The following is an 18,763-nucleotide window of genomic DNA, read 5'->3' on the forward strand; positions in this document are numbered from 1 at the left end:
TAGATATTCTGGGTTATATGGCTGTGTGGAAGGAACCTAAGAAACTTTCCAAATTTCTAAGTTTGAGACTGATAATTTTAGACATCTCTAATGTAAAGGTAAAGGTCTTCTCCTGACATTAAGTCCAGTCATCTCCAACTCTGGATTCAAACCTGTGACTTTTGGTCAGCAAGTTCAGCAGCTTAGCAGTTTAACCCACTGCGCCACTGGGGGCTCCAGACATCTCTACTATGTCTCATTAGTTTTCATATAAATACTACATGATTACAAGATCCAATCATTTTTAGAAGCTTCCAAACATTTTAAGATCTTTGGAAGTGTGTGTGTGGTGCGTGTGTGTGCGGGGGTGCGTGTGTGTGCGGGGGTGCGTGTGTGTGCGTGGTACTAAATATCCTAGATCCTATCTCATCTTGGAAGCAAAGCAGGGTTAGTACTTGGTGGGGAGAGCATTACCAAATATCAGTTGTGTAGGCCATTGTTCAGAGGAAGGAATCGTCAAAAACACGTCTGAGTATTTGTTGCCAACAGAAATCTTGTGAAATTGATGGAATCACCATATGTCAGAGAATCAAAGGCCCCTTCCACACAGTAGAATGAAAATCCCACATTATCTGCTTTGAACTGGAATATATGGCAGTGTGGACTCAGATAACCCAGTTCAAAGCAGATATTGTGGGATTTTCTGCCTTGATATTCTGGGTTATATGGCTGTGTGGAAGGGCCCATGGAATCATAGATTTGGAAGAGACCTCATGGGCCATCCAGTCCAACCCCTGCCAAGAAGCAGGAAAATCTAATTCAAAGCACCCCCGACAGATGGCCACAGATATCGATACGCAACACGTGCGTGCACACACATACATATACATCTAAGCACACACATACCTGTTTTTGGAAGAGGATAACTGATGTTAAATAAATCTTCCATAAATGAAAATATTGGTCCAGTGATATTTAAAGCATAGTCAGCTAATCCCTTCTGAATTGAATCTTTTGCAGCCCAAATGCGAATCTACCAAAATGCACAGAAATTGTTATTTTGGGCAACAAACAAAAATCTATTCTATATTAACGCTATTCTAAACAGAAGACTACGGATTTTTACATGCATTTTCTGCTTTGAAATATTTCTCGTGTATAGACTTTTTTCAACTTTGTTATACTTTAGACAACAGATCCAACTGCTTTGTTCTTCATGGGTAACCATATTTTCCTCCTTTATAGTCTGCAAATTTATAATTTAAATGGCTTATTTTTTTTAAAAAAAATGTGTGGTTTACCAAGATACAGAAAAAATTGTTTTCTGTGTGTACAAAATCTTGCTTCATATTCCAGCTGATGTTGGACTTAAGCAAGTCCAGATATTATGTAAACTATTTCTGATTTGGTGTCAAGTGGAGGGAAACATACTGAGGAAATTAATTTTCAAGAATTACATTATTATAAACACAATTAATGAAGATTAAGGTACAACTCCACCCACCTCATTCTTCTCCATTTCAGTCCAAATCAGAAATAGCTTACACCGCATCCAAAAAATCTTTAAATTATAGACAGGAAATAGATGGCTGTATGTTTGCATATGTATGTACACATACACTCACACATAAAGCACAAAGAAAAACCTTTAAAAGTATAATAACTTTATACCATTTGTACTTGCATACCTTTACAATATGAGTATCCTGCGTCATCAATTTAAAGTCTTCTGAGTGGCTAAAATTATTATTATTTGTGAATTTTTTAGGTTTTATGGCCATGTTCCAGAAGCATTCTCTCCTGACATTTTGCCCACAACTATGGCAGGCATCCTCAGAGGTTGGAAGAAGTCAGGCTTTGGAGCTGCAAGGCTATTCAATGCTAATCAAGGTGGCCAATTGCAAATTTCACACTAGCCTCATGCAGACAAGACTTCTTTCTCCCACCATGGACATTTCACAGATATATAAATCCCACTTGCCTAGTTTCCAAAAGACCTCACAACCTCTGAGGATGCCTGCCATTGATTTGAGTGAAATGTCAGGAGAGAATGATTCTGCAATATGGCCACACAGCCCGGAAAACTTACAGCAACCCAGTGATTCTGTCCATGAAAGCCTTCGACAACACAAATAATAATAATAACTATCATCATTATCATCATCATCATTATTTATACCCTGCTATATTTCCCCTGAAGTTGACGCAAAACAGCTTAACATAAAAAATATCAGCATAACAATTTAAAATATACATACATGGGAACATTAAAACAGGTTTAAGTATAAACAATCATTAAAAATTCCCAGTTAAAAATCCTTAAAACAAATTCAAAGTTAAAAACCACATCACTCCCTGAATTGATCCTTAAACCTTCCAAAATAAGTAAAAATAAACGACACATAACAAAACCCAAGCACAAAAGCGTCTATCGTAAGTTCAACAGACATATTCACCTCCTTGCCCCTCTCAGTTGTGGTGACATGATCAAACTGACAGATCACAAAAGCAGTGATGTATGTGGACATTTTTGGTGTCATTGCAAATGTTGTGACTGTCCAATTAATTGACGTAGTCTCATTTACCAATGAACTCAGTGTGCTGTCATTCACATCCTTATATTCAGACACATCTATAAAAAAGAATACAGGAGATATTAATATCAAGTTTATGCCTTCTGTCTAAATGATAGGTTTGGCTCGATATGTATAAATCATGCTTTCCCCATTTAAAATGTCTAAAGCAGTGGTTCCTAACCCATGGGTCACTTCATCAATTGAAATCCAAAAGAAGAAACAGATTAGATGTTGAGAATGACATGAGGCTGGCTGTTGTAGATCAACCAGAGACTGGTGGTTTAACTGATGATTTAGAGAAGATTGTGAGCTTTCCTGTGGCACAAAGTGATGGGCTCTCAAGTCTGGGAAATGATGGTTCTCTGTGTAAGAAAACTGGCTCGGAAAATGCAGGGCCTCAAGTGCATTCAGGGGAGTCAGAAGTAGCAACAGCAGATAACGAATCAAGTGAAGAGCTTTTTTTTGTCATGTCAGAAGCAAGTCGCTTCTGGTGTGAGAGAATTGACCGTCTGCAAGGACATTGCCCAGGGGACGCTTGGATGATTTTGATGTTTTTATCATCCTTGTGGGAGGCTTCTCTCATGTCCCCGCATGAGGAGCTGAAGCTGATAGAGGGAGCTCATCCGCCTCTCCCCGGATTCGAACCTGCGACCTGTCGGTCTTCAGTCCTACCGGCACAGGGGTTCCAAGTGAAGAGCTGAGTGATAAGGAAGGTTCCCAGGAGAACCCATCTGGAGCTACGGAGATCAACAAAAGTCTTTGTTTACAAAACAGAGTTGAAAATACTAGATTACGTTGTTCAGAGAGATTATGTGGGAAACTCGTGAAAGAAATTCACAAGAAATTAAATGATTTCATGGGTGTCTATTAAATGACTTTTTTTTTTACCTTCAGGTCAGTTCAGGCAATGCTGTGTTAGAGTGAGAAGCTAAGTCTGAGTTCTCTTGTTCCTGTTCATGTATTCCTGTTCACTTTTTACTAGTTATATATACTGGATTGTGGACTTACGTTATAACTGTGATTTCTGGCTGTTCCTGGATTATCGTCTGGTTATCACCTGTTGCTAAACCTTTTTGGATTATATATCTTCCTCTCTTATTCCTCATTTTATATGCTTTTTATATGTTTTACAATAAACTGTAATCCCGAGCTCTGAGGATTACCTGGGAAGGTATCCCACTGGAGCATTGTAGCACACCCAAATACCTGGGAGTCACTCTGGACTGTGCTCTGACCTACAAGAAGCACTGCCTGAACATCAAGCAAAAAGTGGGCACTAGAAACAATATCATACGAAAGCTGACTGGCACAACCTGGGGATCACAACCAGACACAGTGAAGACATCTGCCCTTGCGCTATGCTACTCTGCTGCTGGGTACGCATGCCCAGTGTGGAACACATCTCACCACACTAAAACAGTAGATGTGGCTCTTAATGAGACATGCCGCATTATCACAGGGTGTCTGTGCCCTACACCACTGGAGAAATTACACTGCTTAGCCGGTATTGCACCACCTGATATCCACCGGGAAGTAGCAATCAATAGTGAAAGACCAAAGCAGAGACATCTCCAGCTCATCCCCTGTTTGGGTATCAGCCAGCACGTCAACAACTTAAATCAAGAAATAGTTTTCTTAGATCTACAGAGACATTCGCTGGAACACCTCAGCAAGCAAGAGTCCAAAACTGGCAGGCTCAAACCCAGCACCTCAATCCGTGGGTGATACCAGATGAGAGACTCCCCCCTGGGCACACAGAAGACTGGGCGACTTGGAAGGCGCTGAACAGACTGCGCTCTGGCACCACGAGATGCAGAGCCAATCTTAAGAAATGAGGCTACAAAGTTGAATCCACAACATGCAAGTGCAGAGAAGAGCAAACCACAGACCACCTGCTGCAATGCACCCTGAGCCCTGCCACATGCACAATGGAAGACCTCCTTGCGGCAACACCAGAGGCACTCCAAGTGACCAGATACTGGTCAAAGGACATTTAATCAACTACCAAGTTTGCAAAATCTGTGTTTTTTTTTATCTGTTTGTTTGTTTTGTTCTGTTAGAAATGTAATACAATGGTATGGTTGCTGATGACACGATAAATAAATAAAATAAACTGTTTGCTTATATTATTGGATTCTAGTGTGTGTTGTGGTTCAGCCAGATGAAAATGAGGGATTTTGAGGTCCAGGGCCTGATGGTTCTGTAGGTGAGCAAATAGAGAGGGTTTTAGAGCAAGATGGTTCTGATGCTGAGGAAATGGAGGCGGTTTTGGAGCAAGGTGCTGTTGCTGAGACAAAGTATGAAAGTGGAACTGCTTTGGGATTCAACAGGTAGGGAGGGGGAGAATAACATTAGCTGATCTGAGGAAGCAACTGGCTTAGACAGAGATACCAGTCTGCTTCTGAGGAGGCTGAGATTCAGGTGCAGGAAAATCCATGAGAAAGAGAAGCAGAAGCAGGCCTTTCAAGGTCAAAGGAATGCATTCATGTTTTGCAGTCCTTAAATTAGTGAGACAGCTGTTAGGATTTTAGGTCAAGCAACGTCACTACTGGTGTGAGGAATTCCTGTCTTGTTCCTAGTTCATGCCTTATTTCAAGACCCAAGATTCATTATCAAGTCTGGCTCCTTCGTTTTATGGATTTACCTTTGGATTCATGCCCATGTTTTGCTCTTTTTTTCCTTGATTAATGTTCATGTTTTAACCATTGTTTCCTGGATTTACCTATTGCCTTTGGGACATTCTTCCTTGATTAACTCTTGGATTTTTACCCTTCTATTTGCTTAAGGTGCCTTTGGCTCTTTTTATGTGGGTTTTTATCAATAAACTGTTTATTACCACATTTGGTTTTTTGGTAAGTGCTGTGAACTCCTGCTGAGGTGAAACAGTGTGGTGTGGTGGTCATAGGTCTTTCCAGGACTGGAGTGCAACACTGGCATTAACAAAAACTCAACTGCAAATTTTCGAGCTTCTTAATGAGTTACAATTTCAATGATCATATGAAATATGTCATACATTAACATTCTTTTGTATTATAAGATAAAGGTAAAGGTTTATCTCCATTTCTCCATGGTGCTCATCTCCATTTCTAAACCAAATAGCCGGCATTGTCCATAGACACCTCCAAGGTCATGTGGCTGGCATTACTGCATGGAGTGCCGTTACCTTCCTGCCAGAGCAGTACCTACTGATCTACTCACATTTGCATGTTTTCGAACTGCTAGGTTGGCAGAAGCTGGGGCTGACAGCGGGAGCTCATGCCGCTCCCCAGATTCGAACCTGCGACCTTTAGGTCAACAAGATCAGCAGCTCAGTGCTTTGACCCACTGTGCCACTGGGGGCTCCTATTTTGTATTATACTATACCGAAAAATCTATTTTCAATATGTTTTCATTTACCCTATAAAAAGCCTGTATTGGGTTTGCAGGTCACTTTGCCTCTATAAAATGAGGTTGCGACTTGGAAAAAGTTGGGAACCACTGCTCTAAAGTGTTTTTGGTATCTATCTATCTCCTATAAAGGGGTACAAATCACAGCATATTGCATAGTGACTGGATGTAAAAAGAAAAATTAATTGAATGCATTTGCTTGTTTACTGAATTAAACTTCCAAAAAAATCTGAACAAATGACTCAAACTCTCAGTCTTTCTCTCTCTCTAGATGTCAGAAGCTGTAATTTGCATCTTCAAACAGTATTACTGGCAGAGAGTTGTGAATTTAATTAGACCCTGTTGGTAATCTACAAATACTGAATTCCTGGGACTCTTTCCCTTCCATCCAAAGTTGGATGCCAGATTTAAAAAGACTTTCAGAATCACTTGTTCCTTCAGGACCACTTAAATGTGCTATTCAGAGTATCAAGCTGTTGGGATAATAAGAACAACTCCAGAAATGTCAAGTGATGTTCAAGATCCCATTGAAGCATCTTTATTTGTGTAGATTTCAATTCCCACTTCAAGCTATTGTGAGAATAAACAAAAGATGAGTTTCCTCATAAATTCCCATTCTCAATAGCCATCAAATCTGAGACAGCAATTCCTGGCTGATTAAATTGAGAGTTCTGCCAAGGGAAGAGGCTTCCCAGTTTTCCGCACTGACTGTCTGACTAATAGGCAGCAAAGTTGTACTAACACTTGTAGAAAACCAAGTGAATTGAGAAATAGGGAGGTGAAATGACTGTTCCATCCCTTGTAAGAGTGATGTTTGACACACTGTTTTTATAGGATAGGTATATAAATATTTACATATAAATAAAGAATAAATAGATAAAACACCTGGCAAGACAAGCAGAGGAAGACTATGACAACAACATCTATAGTAGTATAAACAAAATTGTTCACATTTCTAGATACCAACTTCAAATTTTAGGAACCTAGGTGACCAGGCACCTTGAATTTTTATCATCCTGACTCTAGCAACATAATAGTAACCACAATACTAATAAGAATATACTGTTACCATCCTACTGGATCTATGATCCACATCTCTTGACTTACCTATAGCTGGCATGTTGGAAAGTGCTACATAACTTGGATGATGGACAATGCTTATGTTAAAGGTAGCTTTCAGAGCAGGTTCATCAAAGCATGGATAAACTCTCCTTGCATCTAATGGTTCTAGTTGTGATGCAATCAGTGTTCTAAATTAACAAGGTGAATAAGGTTCAATTTAGTAATCTTCTTCCATCGCTGCATACCCCAAAGACAGTACCTTGTGTGCAGTTCCCCAGAAACTTATTTATTTGCATCCCAACTTTCTCCCAAACCTTTAAAATAAGGTATTAATGTGCCAGTCGACTGTGATATCAACCTCAATCAGGGAAAAGAATGCACCTTTAGACAGACTAAGATCTAATTGAGTGGTTGTGAGTTTTCTGGCCTGTATGGCCATGTGCCAGAAGCATTTTCTCCTGACATTTCGCTCACATCTATGGCAGGCATCCTCAGAGGTTGAGGGGTCTGTTGGAAACTAGGCAACTGAGGTTTCTATATCTGTGGAATGTCCAGGGTGGGAGAAAAAAATCTCTTGTCTGCTTGAGGCAAGTGTGAATGTTGCAAATTGACACCTTGATTAGCATTTAATGGCCTTGCAGCTTCAAAACCTGACTGATTGCTGCCTGGGCAAATCCTGGGAGAAGATCTAATTATTTTACCTGTCTGTTTTAAGGAGACAGTATCAGGAATTAGCATCTTCTACAGTCAACGGAGAACAAAATTATGGGGGGATATGCACTCAAGTTAATTTTAGTGAAGAATGCTTTCAAGTAAGTGAAATTAGGACTGAAACTTCTGCCTCTGCATATTGAGAATAAGAGTCTGTATTTCAGGAAAAATACTTCCCGAATTTTGTGCTGTTTTCTAACACACACATACCCATCCATTTTCTGGGAACTTTCATTTTTCAGAATGGACAATACACCATTTTTTGGGATGGCAACTGGATTTTGGGAGCGATCCAGCCATAGGCAGTAATGGGGAGGCTGCACTGGCTACCCTTTCTGTAATTTTAAGGCTATTGGGATGAAAGTGGTCGTGCTAGGAGGACACATTTACCACTGCAAATTGCCCAAGTTTCAGAACGTTTGGATCACCCTACCATTTTTAGTGATTTTTTAAAAGTTTCATGAAATAAAATGTCCTTTAAAAGAAGAAAACTGCAAAGTTCATCTTCCTATCCCCTGGAATGTCTACACAGAGAGGATCAGCAACAAGGTAGAGAGAAAGAGTAAGTCAAAGACGTGGATATTACAAACAACTTCCAAGGGCCTTGTTTATTTTTTTTAAGTGTTTGAGATGAGGAAGGCTGCTACTGCTGGACTCCCTTCCCTTTACCACCCACCAATGCAAAGTTATTTGTTTATTTATTCGCTTCTCACCCCATTGGGGAACTCAAGGCAACTCATAGCTCTGGAAAAATTCAATGCCACTTAAAATGCAGCCATAAAATATATTCCATCAATTAAATGATTAAAACAGTAAAGCAAATAAATACATTGATTAATAACAAAGTTAAAAACATATAAAATGCATAGTTAAGCCTTAAAGAAACAATAACAAAAAACCTTTTAAAACAGCCCAAACAATGCGCCCACCCTAAACTTCCTAGCAAAATAAGGGGAAATGGAGGACTGAAATGATGGCAAAAAGCAATCCAAAGCAGCTAAGGCAATGAAGATGAGTGCAAGCCAAGCAAAAAACAAAAGCAAAGCAGAGAGAGCAGCAGAGCACTGGGAAAAAAAACAACCCAACCTCTCTCTTACACAGCCAGGATGTGATTGGAAAATGGAAGAGCACTCCCGGGTATTTATAGACCCAGCTTGAAAAGAAGACACGCAAGGCAGTTCCTTCTTGAGATTGGCTCAGACAGCAGAGGTAACGGGAAACTCCGTGCGCACAATAGCTGCTTCTCTGCACCCCATGAGGTTCCCTTTGGAAATCTAAATACAGGTGAAATCACACGGATTCCGGCACCACATTATTTGTAGTGGCTGGGGAGAAAAAACTCATGCTGCCCTTTTCATTTACCATTATAGCTGAAACGGTAAATGAAAAAACCGAATCAAACGAATCCCATTTTTGAAAATGAATACATGCACAGCCCTATTGGAAACACTCAATAAAACTTGGGTAAAGGCTTAATTTAGACTGAAAGAAAAATTGTAGCAAAATGATGCTTCAAACATTTGATTGAGAACAGCCTGACTAACTCTTGATATTCCAGATGTCATCAGTCTGCAACACTCAGAGCCCCATCTGAGATCCTATATGCCAGTTGAGCCAGTCTCACTGGCCAGATTTGTCCCACAGTCTGAGGTTCCCCACCTATGTTGTTTCTCCCAGTACAGACAACCTGACTCTGCCTAACACCTCTGTTCTCCCATTTTCACTTACAGACAGAAAAAATAGATAAAATGCACTACAGCCAGTCTTTTCCACTATCCATTCTTCAGCATGTCCCACCAATCCTCCTGCATGTCAGATTTTGAGAAGACTTTGAGCATGTAACTCTTGGTGAGTGCCCTTCCCTGAGTGAGCTCTCCTCATTGCCATTGTCAGCAATGATTTGAGAGTGCAACCTGTCCCACTAAGAGAAGGAAAAGCAGGCAAAAGTTAATGTAGCTCCTTCTCCAAGTGGCAGCACCAACAAAGGACAGCAGAGCCAGATGATTCTTTTTAAAATAATAATAATAGTTTTATTGCCTTTCTATTCATTTCATTACAAAAACAATCTCTACAATTCATATAATTACTTCTTCTCATTTCCCCTGTTGTGCTACCCTTTGAGCTCCCCATCTCCGAAGTTCTTTTTTTTTTATGCTCCCACCAGAACCTCATTTCTTCTGGTAGGGGTTGGTTCCCATCTTCTTTCCTTAATGTTTCTTCAATAAATATTTTCCATATATTTTCAAAATTATTATCTTTCCTTAGGTCTTTTTAACCTTTAGATTGCATGTTATTTTATCATTTATTGCTAATTTCCAAATGTCCTTGTACCAATTTCCACCTCTCCTTTCCAAGATTTTGCTATTAGTAGCCTTGCAGACATTAACAACATTGTTATCAGATTATTTTCATTTTCCTTTCATTCATCTGTATTATAAATAGATAACAGTATAGTCACCCGATTTATATTATTTTTTTCTTCATAATACTTTTTCTTTCTGGTATAACTTTCCCCCAGAACCTCTGTAAATATTTTCATTGCCACCACATATGGATATACATACCCCATTCTTGGCAACCTCTCCAACATTTTTCTGAATGACTCTTATCCATATTGTGTAACTTTGTCAGGGTCAAATACCATTTCCATACCATCTTGAAGTAGTTTTCTTTTATTCTAACTGATAAATTCCTAAGGTGTCTTGCTTTCCATAATTTTTCCCAATTTATTTCTCCTATTTTCATTCCCAATTCTTCCTCCCATAGTTCCCTTGTATGCATCCCTTTCCTCCCCCTTTAATCTCTATTAATATTTTGTATATCTTACTTGTTATTCCTTTTTGATACTCATTCTCTTCTTTAGCCTTTTAATATTATATTTTCAAATTTCATTGGTTCTCTTTCCCCTGAGCTCTTTCCTTTCCAATTTTTGAACGATTAGTCCAGTTTGACCCAATGGAGCCATGATATGTTTGAGCCAGATTATTCTGACAGTCTCCAATGACATCTCAACTGCTTGTGGACCTTAGAAATTGCCCAGAAATGTTAGCTCTTGATATCAGCACTGGCCTTTGTGGCTCTCAGGGCTAATTGATAATTGCACAAATGAAAGGAAATTCTGATAAAACATTCTGTTCTAATTCATTGGTACAATTTCCAAGACAGCGTCTAAAAAAGATATATACAGGCAGTCCCCAAGTTTCAAACATCTGACTTACAAATGACCCATAGTTAATAGGGCTGGGTAACCACGGAAAAATTTGTTTCTAAACTCGATTCGTTTTTAGGGGGTTTTTGCGTTTCGATTTTTAAATTAATTCCGAAATTTTCCTTTAAAAAATTTCAATATTTACGAAATTTTGTAAATTACGAATCGATTACGAATCGATTTCGAAACAATTGCTAATCGATTCGTTAATGGCGGGCGCGATCGCGCAATACACTAAAAAAACCTCTAAATGGGACAGGAAGCTTCCCTCTCCCTCTGTTGTTGACTGTTGGTGTGATAATTTATTTTTTTTTCACTGAGAAAACAAACAATGACTATAAAACTTGCACCAGACATGCGGAAATAATAACGAAATGATTTCAAATCAATTACGAATCGATTTCGAAACAAATACGAAACAAATTTAAAAAATTCGTTTCGTTTTTTAGTTGCTCCTGAATGGTTCAATATCACTTCGTTATAAAAAAAATAACGAATTAATAACGAATTACGAAATTAACGAACGAAACCGCCCAGCCCTAATAGTTAAGCATAGGGGTGAGACAACAGGAAGTGAGAGAATGAACCCTTGAAAGGGAAGTTCACTCCTGAAGGAGCTAACAGGGGGAAAGGTGAAGCTTTATCACTAATCCTTGTTTTCACAAGAAGCCAAATTTTTCGAAATCCAACTATCAGGGACATAAAGTGAGGTGAAATCTTCTGAACAGGGACACAGACAGCAAAACAAACATCACAGGGGTATGAACTCTTCCCTATACTATCCAAAGATATATATATAGAGAGAGAGAGGATAAGGGAGGGAGGGAGAGAGGCTGGAGTTACACTTTAAAAATGTACCTGTTCTGACTTACATATAAACTCAACTGAAGAATAAACTTACAGAATCTACCTTGTTCATAACTTGGGGGTTGTGTATATACTGGTATGACCTAAGAAATACCAAACAATGATCTAAAAATATTTTTAAAGAGAAAAGCCAAATAAGAATTGTACTAGTATTGCTTGTACACATAAATTTGGAAGGATTTTTATATTTCCTATTTCAAAGTTGCCAGTGTCAGTATGTTATTATGCATATACTGATGAAGAATCAATGCTATTTGACTGAGACCATTTGCAGAGTCCAAGCAGGCTGAATTCCTTAAAAGGTGGGGTGGGAGGAGAGGAATGAAGCACATATGTAACAAATGAGAAAAGAAAAATAAGGACTTCATAGTAAAAACAAATCTCCTCTGCTTCCTGCCACTTTTCCAAAAGTCATCTTCCTGCTGAGTTCCACAGTTGATCCCTAACAGATAGGTAAAAGGAGGGAGAACAGTACAAACCAAAGGCAAGAAGGACTGGAAGGCAGGAATGAATGGTATGAACATATCTGTTAACCCCCTCCCCATTTTGTAAACTGCAAGCATGTTTGGTTATTTTTTTGGGCCAGCTGTAACATCAACACAGCAGCTTGGTGAGGAAACACCCTCTTTGCAAAATTTAGCAAAAGAGAATTGTGTTTTGCTGAATTAAAAAAAAAGAAGTTATGCCATCAATGTAGGGGTTGGAAGACAAACATATTCAAAGCCAAAAGCTAAGAAAGAAAGAAAGAAAGAAAGAAAGAAAGAAAGAAAGAAAGATCGATCAATGGACACATACAATGCCAGTTCTTCGTGAATGGGAAAAATATATGATGTGTTCCTCACATCAATAGGCACATTGCGTTTAATACAGAGCTTCCTTGTATAATTTGCTATATTTTGCCTATTCTTCATCCTTTGTCTTTTTTTATCTTTTCATTATACTGCAATTAATGCTATTCTTTGTCTTTAACATTGTGTACAAAATAACCTTCAGGCTATGTGTCTACAGAGACATGAATATTTGTGTTTATTTTATGATGTATATCCAACTATCCCAAAATACCTCTACTCCAAATCCCATCTTCAAGATATCCCATGATGCAGATCCAACTATCCTAAGATAACTAATCTCCCAATCCCACCTCCAAGGTGCCTTGCTATATATCCAATTATCCAATTATATACCCAAGATATCTCATCTCCAAGATACCTCAGCTCCATATCCAAGGTGTCCCATTATCTATATCCAACTATCCCAAGATACTCCAAATTCCATCTCCAAGGTATCTCATTATGTATATCCAACTAGCACAAGATATCTCATCTCCAAGATATCTTATCTCCATCTCCAAGGTGTCCTATTATCTATATCCAACTATCCCAAGATACTCCAAATCCCATCTCCAAGGTATCTCATTATGTATATCCAACTAGCACAGGATAGCTCATCTCCAAGATTTCTCAATTCCATCTCCAAGGTGTCCATATCCAACCATCCCAAGATACTCCAAATACCATCTCTAAGGTATTTACTTATTCAACTAGCCCAAGATAGCTCATCTCCAAGATACCTCAACTCCATCTCCAAAGTGTCCTATTATCTATATCCAACTATCCCAAGATACTCCAAATCCCATCTCCAAGATATCTATGTATATCCAACTAGCACAAGATATCTCATCTCCAAGATACCCCAGTTCCATCTCCAACATGTCCTTATATCCAACTATCCCAAGATACTCCAAATCCCATCTGCAAGGTATCTTGTTATGTATATCCAACTAGCACAAAATATCTCATCTCCAAGATACCTCAGCTCCATCACCAAGGTGTCCTATTATCTATATTCAACTATTGCACGATGCTCCATATCCCATCTCCAAGGTATCTCCTTATGTATATCCAACTAGCCCAAGATATATCATCTCCAAGATACCTCAGCTTTAAATCCCATTTCCAAGGTGTCCTGTTATCTATATCCAATTATCCCCTGAAATTCCAAATCCCATCTCCAATTTATTTCGTTATGTATATCCTACTGGCACAAGATATCTCATCTCTAAGATACCCCAAATCCATTTCCAAGGTGACCTGTTATCCATATCCAACTATCCCAAGATACTCCAAATCCCATCTCCAAGGTATTTACTTATCCAACTAGCCCAAGATAGCTCATCTTCAAGATACCTCAGCTCCATCTCCATGGTGCGCTGGTATCTATATCAAACTATCCCAAGATTCTGCAAATCCCACCTCCAGGTTGTCCCATGAGGCACATCCAACCTTCCCTAGATACCTCCAAAGCAGTCAGAGTTCCGGGAGGGAGCCAGGTGGGAGGAAGGAGCGGAGAGGGGGGAGCGGGGGCAGGCCCGGGCGGGGTCCCCTGAGCCCTACCTGTTCTGCCCTTGGTCGCGGTAGGTGTTGAGGAAGAGCCCGTGGAGATGGGTCCCCGCGTGGACCTTTCCCGTGAAGGCGAGGCGGAGCGTGTAGTGGGCGCCGGTGCTGAGGTTGCGGCGCAGCTGGAGCACCAGGTACTGCCTGGCCGGCGCCTCCCAGCGCTCCTCCACCGGGACGGGCTGCCCGCTCCCGTTGCCAGAGTCCTGCCAGACGGAGACCTCCTGGTAGGCGAGCCCTTCTCCGTGGAGCAGGACGGCGCCGGTGTCCCGGAGGCAGCGGACGGTGATGTTGACCTGCCCGCTGTGGCTGCGCGGCGGGTGGGGCAGGCCGGGCGCCAGGTGGGGCCAGAGCCGGAGCTGGTAGTGGAGCGGCGCCAGGTGGGGCGGGAGGCGGGCCAGGTCCCAGGGCCCCGGGGGTCTCTCGGGGGGGCCCTGGCTGGCGTTGGCGGCGGGCGGAGTGGCCGTGGCCGGGCCGGGCTCCCTCCAAGCCTGGCTCAGCGCCCGGGAGCAGCGCCCCAGGAGGATGCCCAGCACCAGCAGGGCCAGCAGCAGCGCCGCCAGGAGCAGCGCCAGGAAGAGGCCCGACTTGCGCCCCAGGTAGCAGCCCGAGCGCAGGCGCGCGCCCATCCTGCGCCCCGCAGCCAGAGCCCGGCCCACGCGCACAGCCGCGCGCTCAACTCATCCTCTCCTCGGACAGGCGCGCGGAACGGGAAGGGTCGGAAAAAGGACTGAGGGAAGCGCCGTCTGGCCGCAGCAAGGCTTGGCCCGGACTGGATGGGGCGCACCCACAGGCATCCTTCCTCCCCGCCTCTCCCGCCCCCCCCTCCTCCTCCTCCTCTTCAGAAGGCAACGCCTTATCATCGCAGTGGTTCTCAACCTCCCTCATGCTGCGACCCCTTCATACAGTTCCTCATGTTGTCGTGACCCCCCCGCCCCCAACCATAACATTATTCTCGTTGCTCCTTCGTAAGTGTAATTTTGCAACAATTATGAATTGTAATGTCAACATTATATTATTACCAGCACCGATTTATAGATCACACCTGGAATATTGTGTCCAACCCTGGGCATCACAATTGAAGGGAGGTGTTGACAAGCCGGAATGTGTCCAGAGGAGGGCGACTAAAATGATCAAGGGTCTGGAGAACAACCCCTATGAGGAGCGGCTTAAAGAGCTGGGCATGTTTAGCCTGAAGAAGAGAAGGCGAGAGGAGACATGATAGCCATGTATAAATATGTGAGAGGAAGTCATAGGTAGGAGGGAGCAGGCTTCCTTTCTGCCTCCCTGGAGACTAGGACACAATGGAACAATGGCTTCAAACTACAAGAAAGGAGATTCCACCTGAATATGCAGGTTCGCAGCTTGGGTGTGACCCTGGACTCATCGCTGAGCCTGGAACCCCAGGTTTCGGCGGTGACCAGGGGAGCATTTGCACAGCTAAAGCTTGTGCGCCAGCTGCGCCCGTACCTTGGGAAGTCTGACTTGGCCACGGTAGTCCACGCTCTGGTTACTTCCCGTTTAGGCTACTGCAACGCTCTCTACGTGGGGTTGCCTTTGAAGACAGCTCGGAAGCTCCAACTAGTCCAACGCTCGGCAGCCATGATTTTAACAGGAGCGGAGCGCAGGGAGCATAAAACCCCCCTGTTGCGCCAACTCCACTGGCTACCGATCTGCTACCGGGCTGAATTCAAAGTGCTGGGGTTGGCCTTTAAAGCCCTAAACGGTTCCGGCCCAAGCTACCTATCTGACCGCATCTCTGCGTATGAACCCACCAGGACTTTGAGATCTTCCGGGGAGACCCTGCTCTCGATCCTGCCTGCTTCTCAAGCTCGGCTGGCGGGGACGAGAGATAGGGCCTTCTCGGTGGTGGCTCCTCTGCTGTGGAACGCCCTTCCTACGGACATTAGACTAGCACCATCTCTAATGGTATTCCGCAAAAAGGTGAAGACCTGGATGTTTGTGCAGGCGTTTGAGTAATTTAGTGCAATCTGGTAATGGAACATAGGAATGGAACAATGGACGACGAACCTGGACTACGCTTGGATGATGAGAAGATTGGGTACGGTTGTTTTTTGTAATAATTGTGCATTGTAATTGCTTATTGGTAATTTATGGATAATGTGTTAAGTCAATTGTTATATGTTGTATGGAACCACTGCTGTTTCTACTGTTTTTACTGTTTGTGAACCGCCGTGAGTCACCTTCGGGCTTGAGATACAGCGGTATATAAGCAAAGTAAATAAATAAATAAGAACTTCCTAACTGTGAGAGCTGTTCAACAGTGGAACTCTCTGCCCTGGAGTGTAGTGGAGGCTCCTTCTTTGGAAGCTTTTAAACAGAAGCTGGATGGCCATCTGTCGGGGGTGCTTTGAATGCAATTTTCCTGCTTCTTGGCAGGGGATTGGACTGGATAGCCCATGAGGTCTCTTCCAATTCTATGATTCTATGATTGTATCTATTTATTTATTTCTAGCATTTCTACCTCGTCCTTCTCAACCCCCGAAGGGGGACTCAGGACGGCTTACACATGGCAACAAGCGGATGCCATTACATATAATAATACAATAAAACACCAATTAAGACAATAAATAAAGCATTAATTAAAACCATAAAAACAGCTGTATCACCATTCCAGCTGTATCAGCTGTATCACCATTCCAGCTGTTTTTATGTGTCAGCTGTATCACCATTCCAGTCGCATTCCGCATCCAAAGTGCTATTATGCCTGCTGGACCCAGAACTACAATTGTAATTTCTTCCTAAAAGACAGGAAGGATGAGGCCAATCATATCTCATTGGGAAGTGAGTTCCACAGGTGGGGGAGGGCCACAGCTGAGAAGGTCCTGTCTCTCATCCCCGGCAGATGCATTTGTGATGGTGGCGGGAGCGAAAGCAGGCCTCCCCCGATGATCTTAAACTACGAGGTGGGACATAGAGGGAGATGCGTTTGGAGAGGTAAGCTGGGCCAGAACCATATATAGCTTTATAGGTTATGACCAGCACTTTGAATTGAGTTGGGAAATGGACCGGAAACCAGTGGAGCTGACAGAGCAAAGGGGTGGTATGCTCCCTGTATGTCACTCCAGTTAGTAATCTGGCTGCTGCCCATTGGGAGTAGTTGGAGTTTCCGAACAGTCTTCAGAATGAAGAAGGGGAGCCAGGAAGACAGAGTTCCACCATGTCTCCTGGGTCATCAGTTGGGAGCCCCTCCCCCCAGCAACAATATAGTAACATATAATACTAATATTGTGCTGTGCTAATGTTATAATATATTGTATACACAAATAATATTGATAATAATAGTATGATGTAATACAATATAATACTTATAATACAATATAATAATTATATATTTTATATTGCATGTAATATTACTTACTTAGTTACTTAGGTGATCCCTCGTTGTCTGAGTAAGATTATCCTCCAAGGTCGGTGTACTGGTGGTGGGTCCGCCGGTGACTCTGGAGCCCTATTCTTGACCTGCATGTTCTTCCGCAGTGAGGGCATCAGTTCCCAGGTGGAAAACGGTCCCAGTCAGGGTTGGCTTGACACGCCTTCCTCTTGGCACATTTCTCTCTTTCACCCTCCATTCGTGCCTCTTCTAGTTCTACAGTACTGCTGGTTACAGCTGACCTCCAGCTAGAGCGCTCAAGGGCCAGGGCTTCCCAGTTCTTGGTTTCTGTGCCAAAGTTTTTAAGGTTGGCTTTGAGCCCATCTTTAAATCTCTTTTCCTGCCCACCAACTTTCCATTTTCTGTTCTTGAGTTCGGATGTAGTTTGGCACCACCTGAGCTGCCAAAACCCCTCTGAAACCTTCTCCTGACCCCCCCCCCCCCAGGTATCCCAACCCACAGGCTGAGAATCACTGCCTTATTGCTTCCTCTCTGGACAAATCGGGAGCTCACCCTGAGGTTTCACCTCTCTGGAACTTGACCCCGCTTCAGCTGCCGTTGCTCCATGCTCTGTAATCCTGTTGCCAGGTTTCCGGCCTTCTCTTGTGGTCCCCACTGCCACTCCCAGGGTTCCCTAGCTAGCGTTGAACTTTGTTAGATAGGACACCCCTAAAATGACTAGCAGTCCAATAGTCATTTATTTAGTTATCATATAAATCCAAGAATGCAATTTTTTGTGTGGAGCTCTTAAATATACAACAAGTCAACAGTCAGGAAAGAGAGAAGAGCAAGGAATTAGATAAACAAGAGAAGTATGTACAATGTGGTGCCCAGATGAAACAGCAAGGAACTGGTCTTTATGAGAGCTCTGAAGTGTAATCCACCACTGAATCACTTAACCCTTTCTTTGCAACTTATTCCACTTGTGTGCTTTACCATGCTGTCCTGGCACCTGGAAAGAAGTTTATGCAGAAAGGCAGAGCACAAGCAAACATTGACATCATTCCTGCTTGTCAGGCCATTTGATTCTCTTGCATTCCCTTTTTCCTGTTGCAAAACAGTTGTACTTTTTCTTTCTGAGGTGTAAGCAGTACTTCTGTTAATTTATTACATGTTTGTGCTTGTGTGTGTTACTTACATCTATTTTAATCTAAATATATGTGGATCTCTTCCTACCTACATTATT

At 42.1% G+C, this 18,763-nt stretch overlaps 1 protein-coding gene across 2 annotated transcripts in view; it reads right to left on the minus strand.

Annotated features, from left to right (window-relative positions):
- LVRN (laeverin) overlaps positions 1-14,943 on the minus strand; it is a 44,860-nt gene extending 29,917 nt beyond the window's left edge. For both annotated transcript variants that reach the window (XM_067464489.1, XM_060759677.2), the window contains exons 1-4: positions 14,184-14,943; positions 7,050-7,192; positions 2,436-2,611; positions 886-1,012 (exon numbers count right to left, since the gene is read on the minus strand). In XM_067464489.1, coding sequence (XP_067320590.1) covers positions 886-1,012; positions 2,436-2,611; positions 7,050-7,192; positions 14,184-14,812 — 1,075 coding nt within the window. In that variant the 5' untranslated portion in view covers positions 14,813-14,943. The remainder of the gene's footprint in view (positions 1-885; positions 1,013-2,435; positions 2,612-7,049; positions 7,193-14,183) is intronic.
- Positions 14,944-18,763: the final 3,820 nt, after the last annotated feature.

Source organism: Anolis sagrei, chromosome 2 (assembly GCF_037176765.1).
Source record: "Anolis sagrei isolate rAnoSag1 chromosome 2, rAnoSag1.mat, whole genome shotgun sequence".
NCBI classification, from domain to species: Eukaryota; Metazoa; Chordata; class Lepidosauria; order Squamata; family Dactyloidae; genus Anolis; species Anolis sagrei.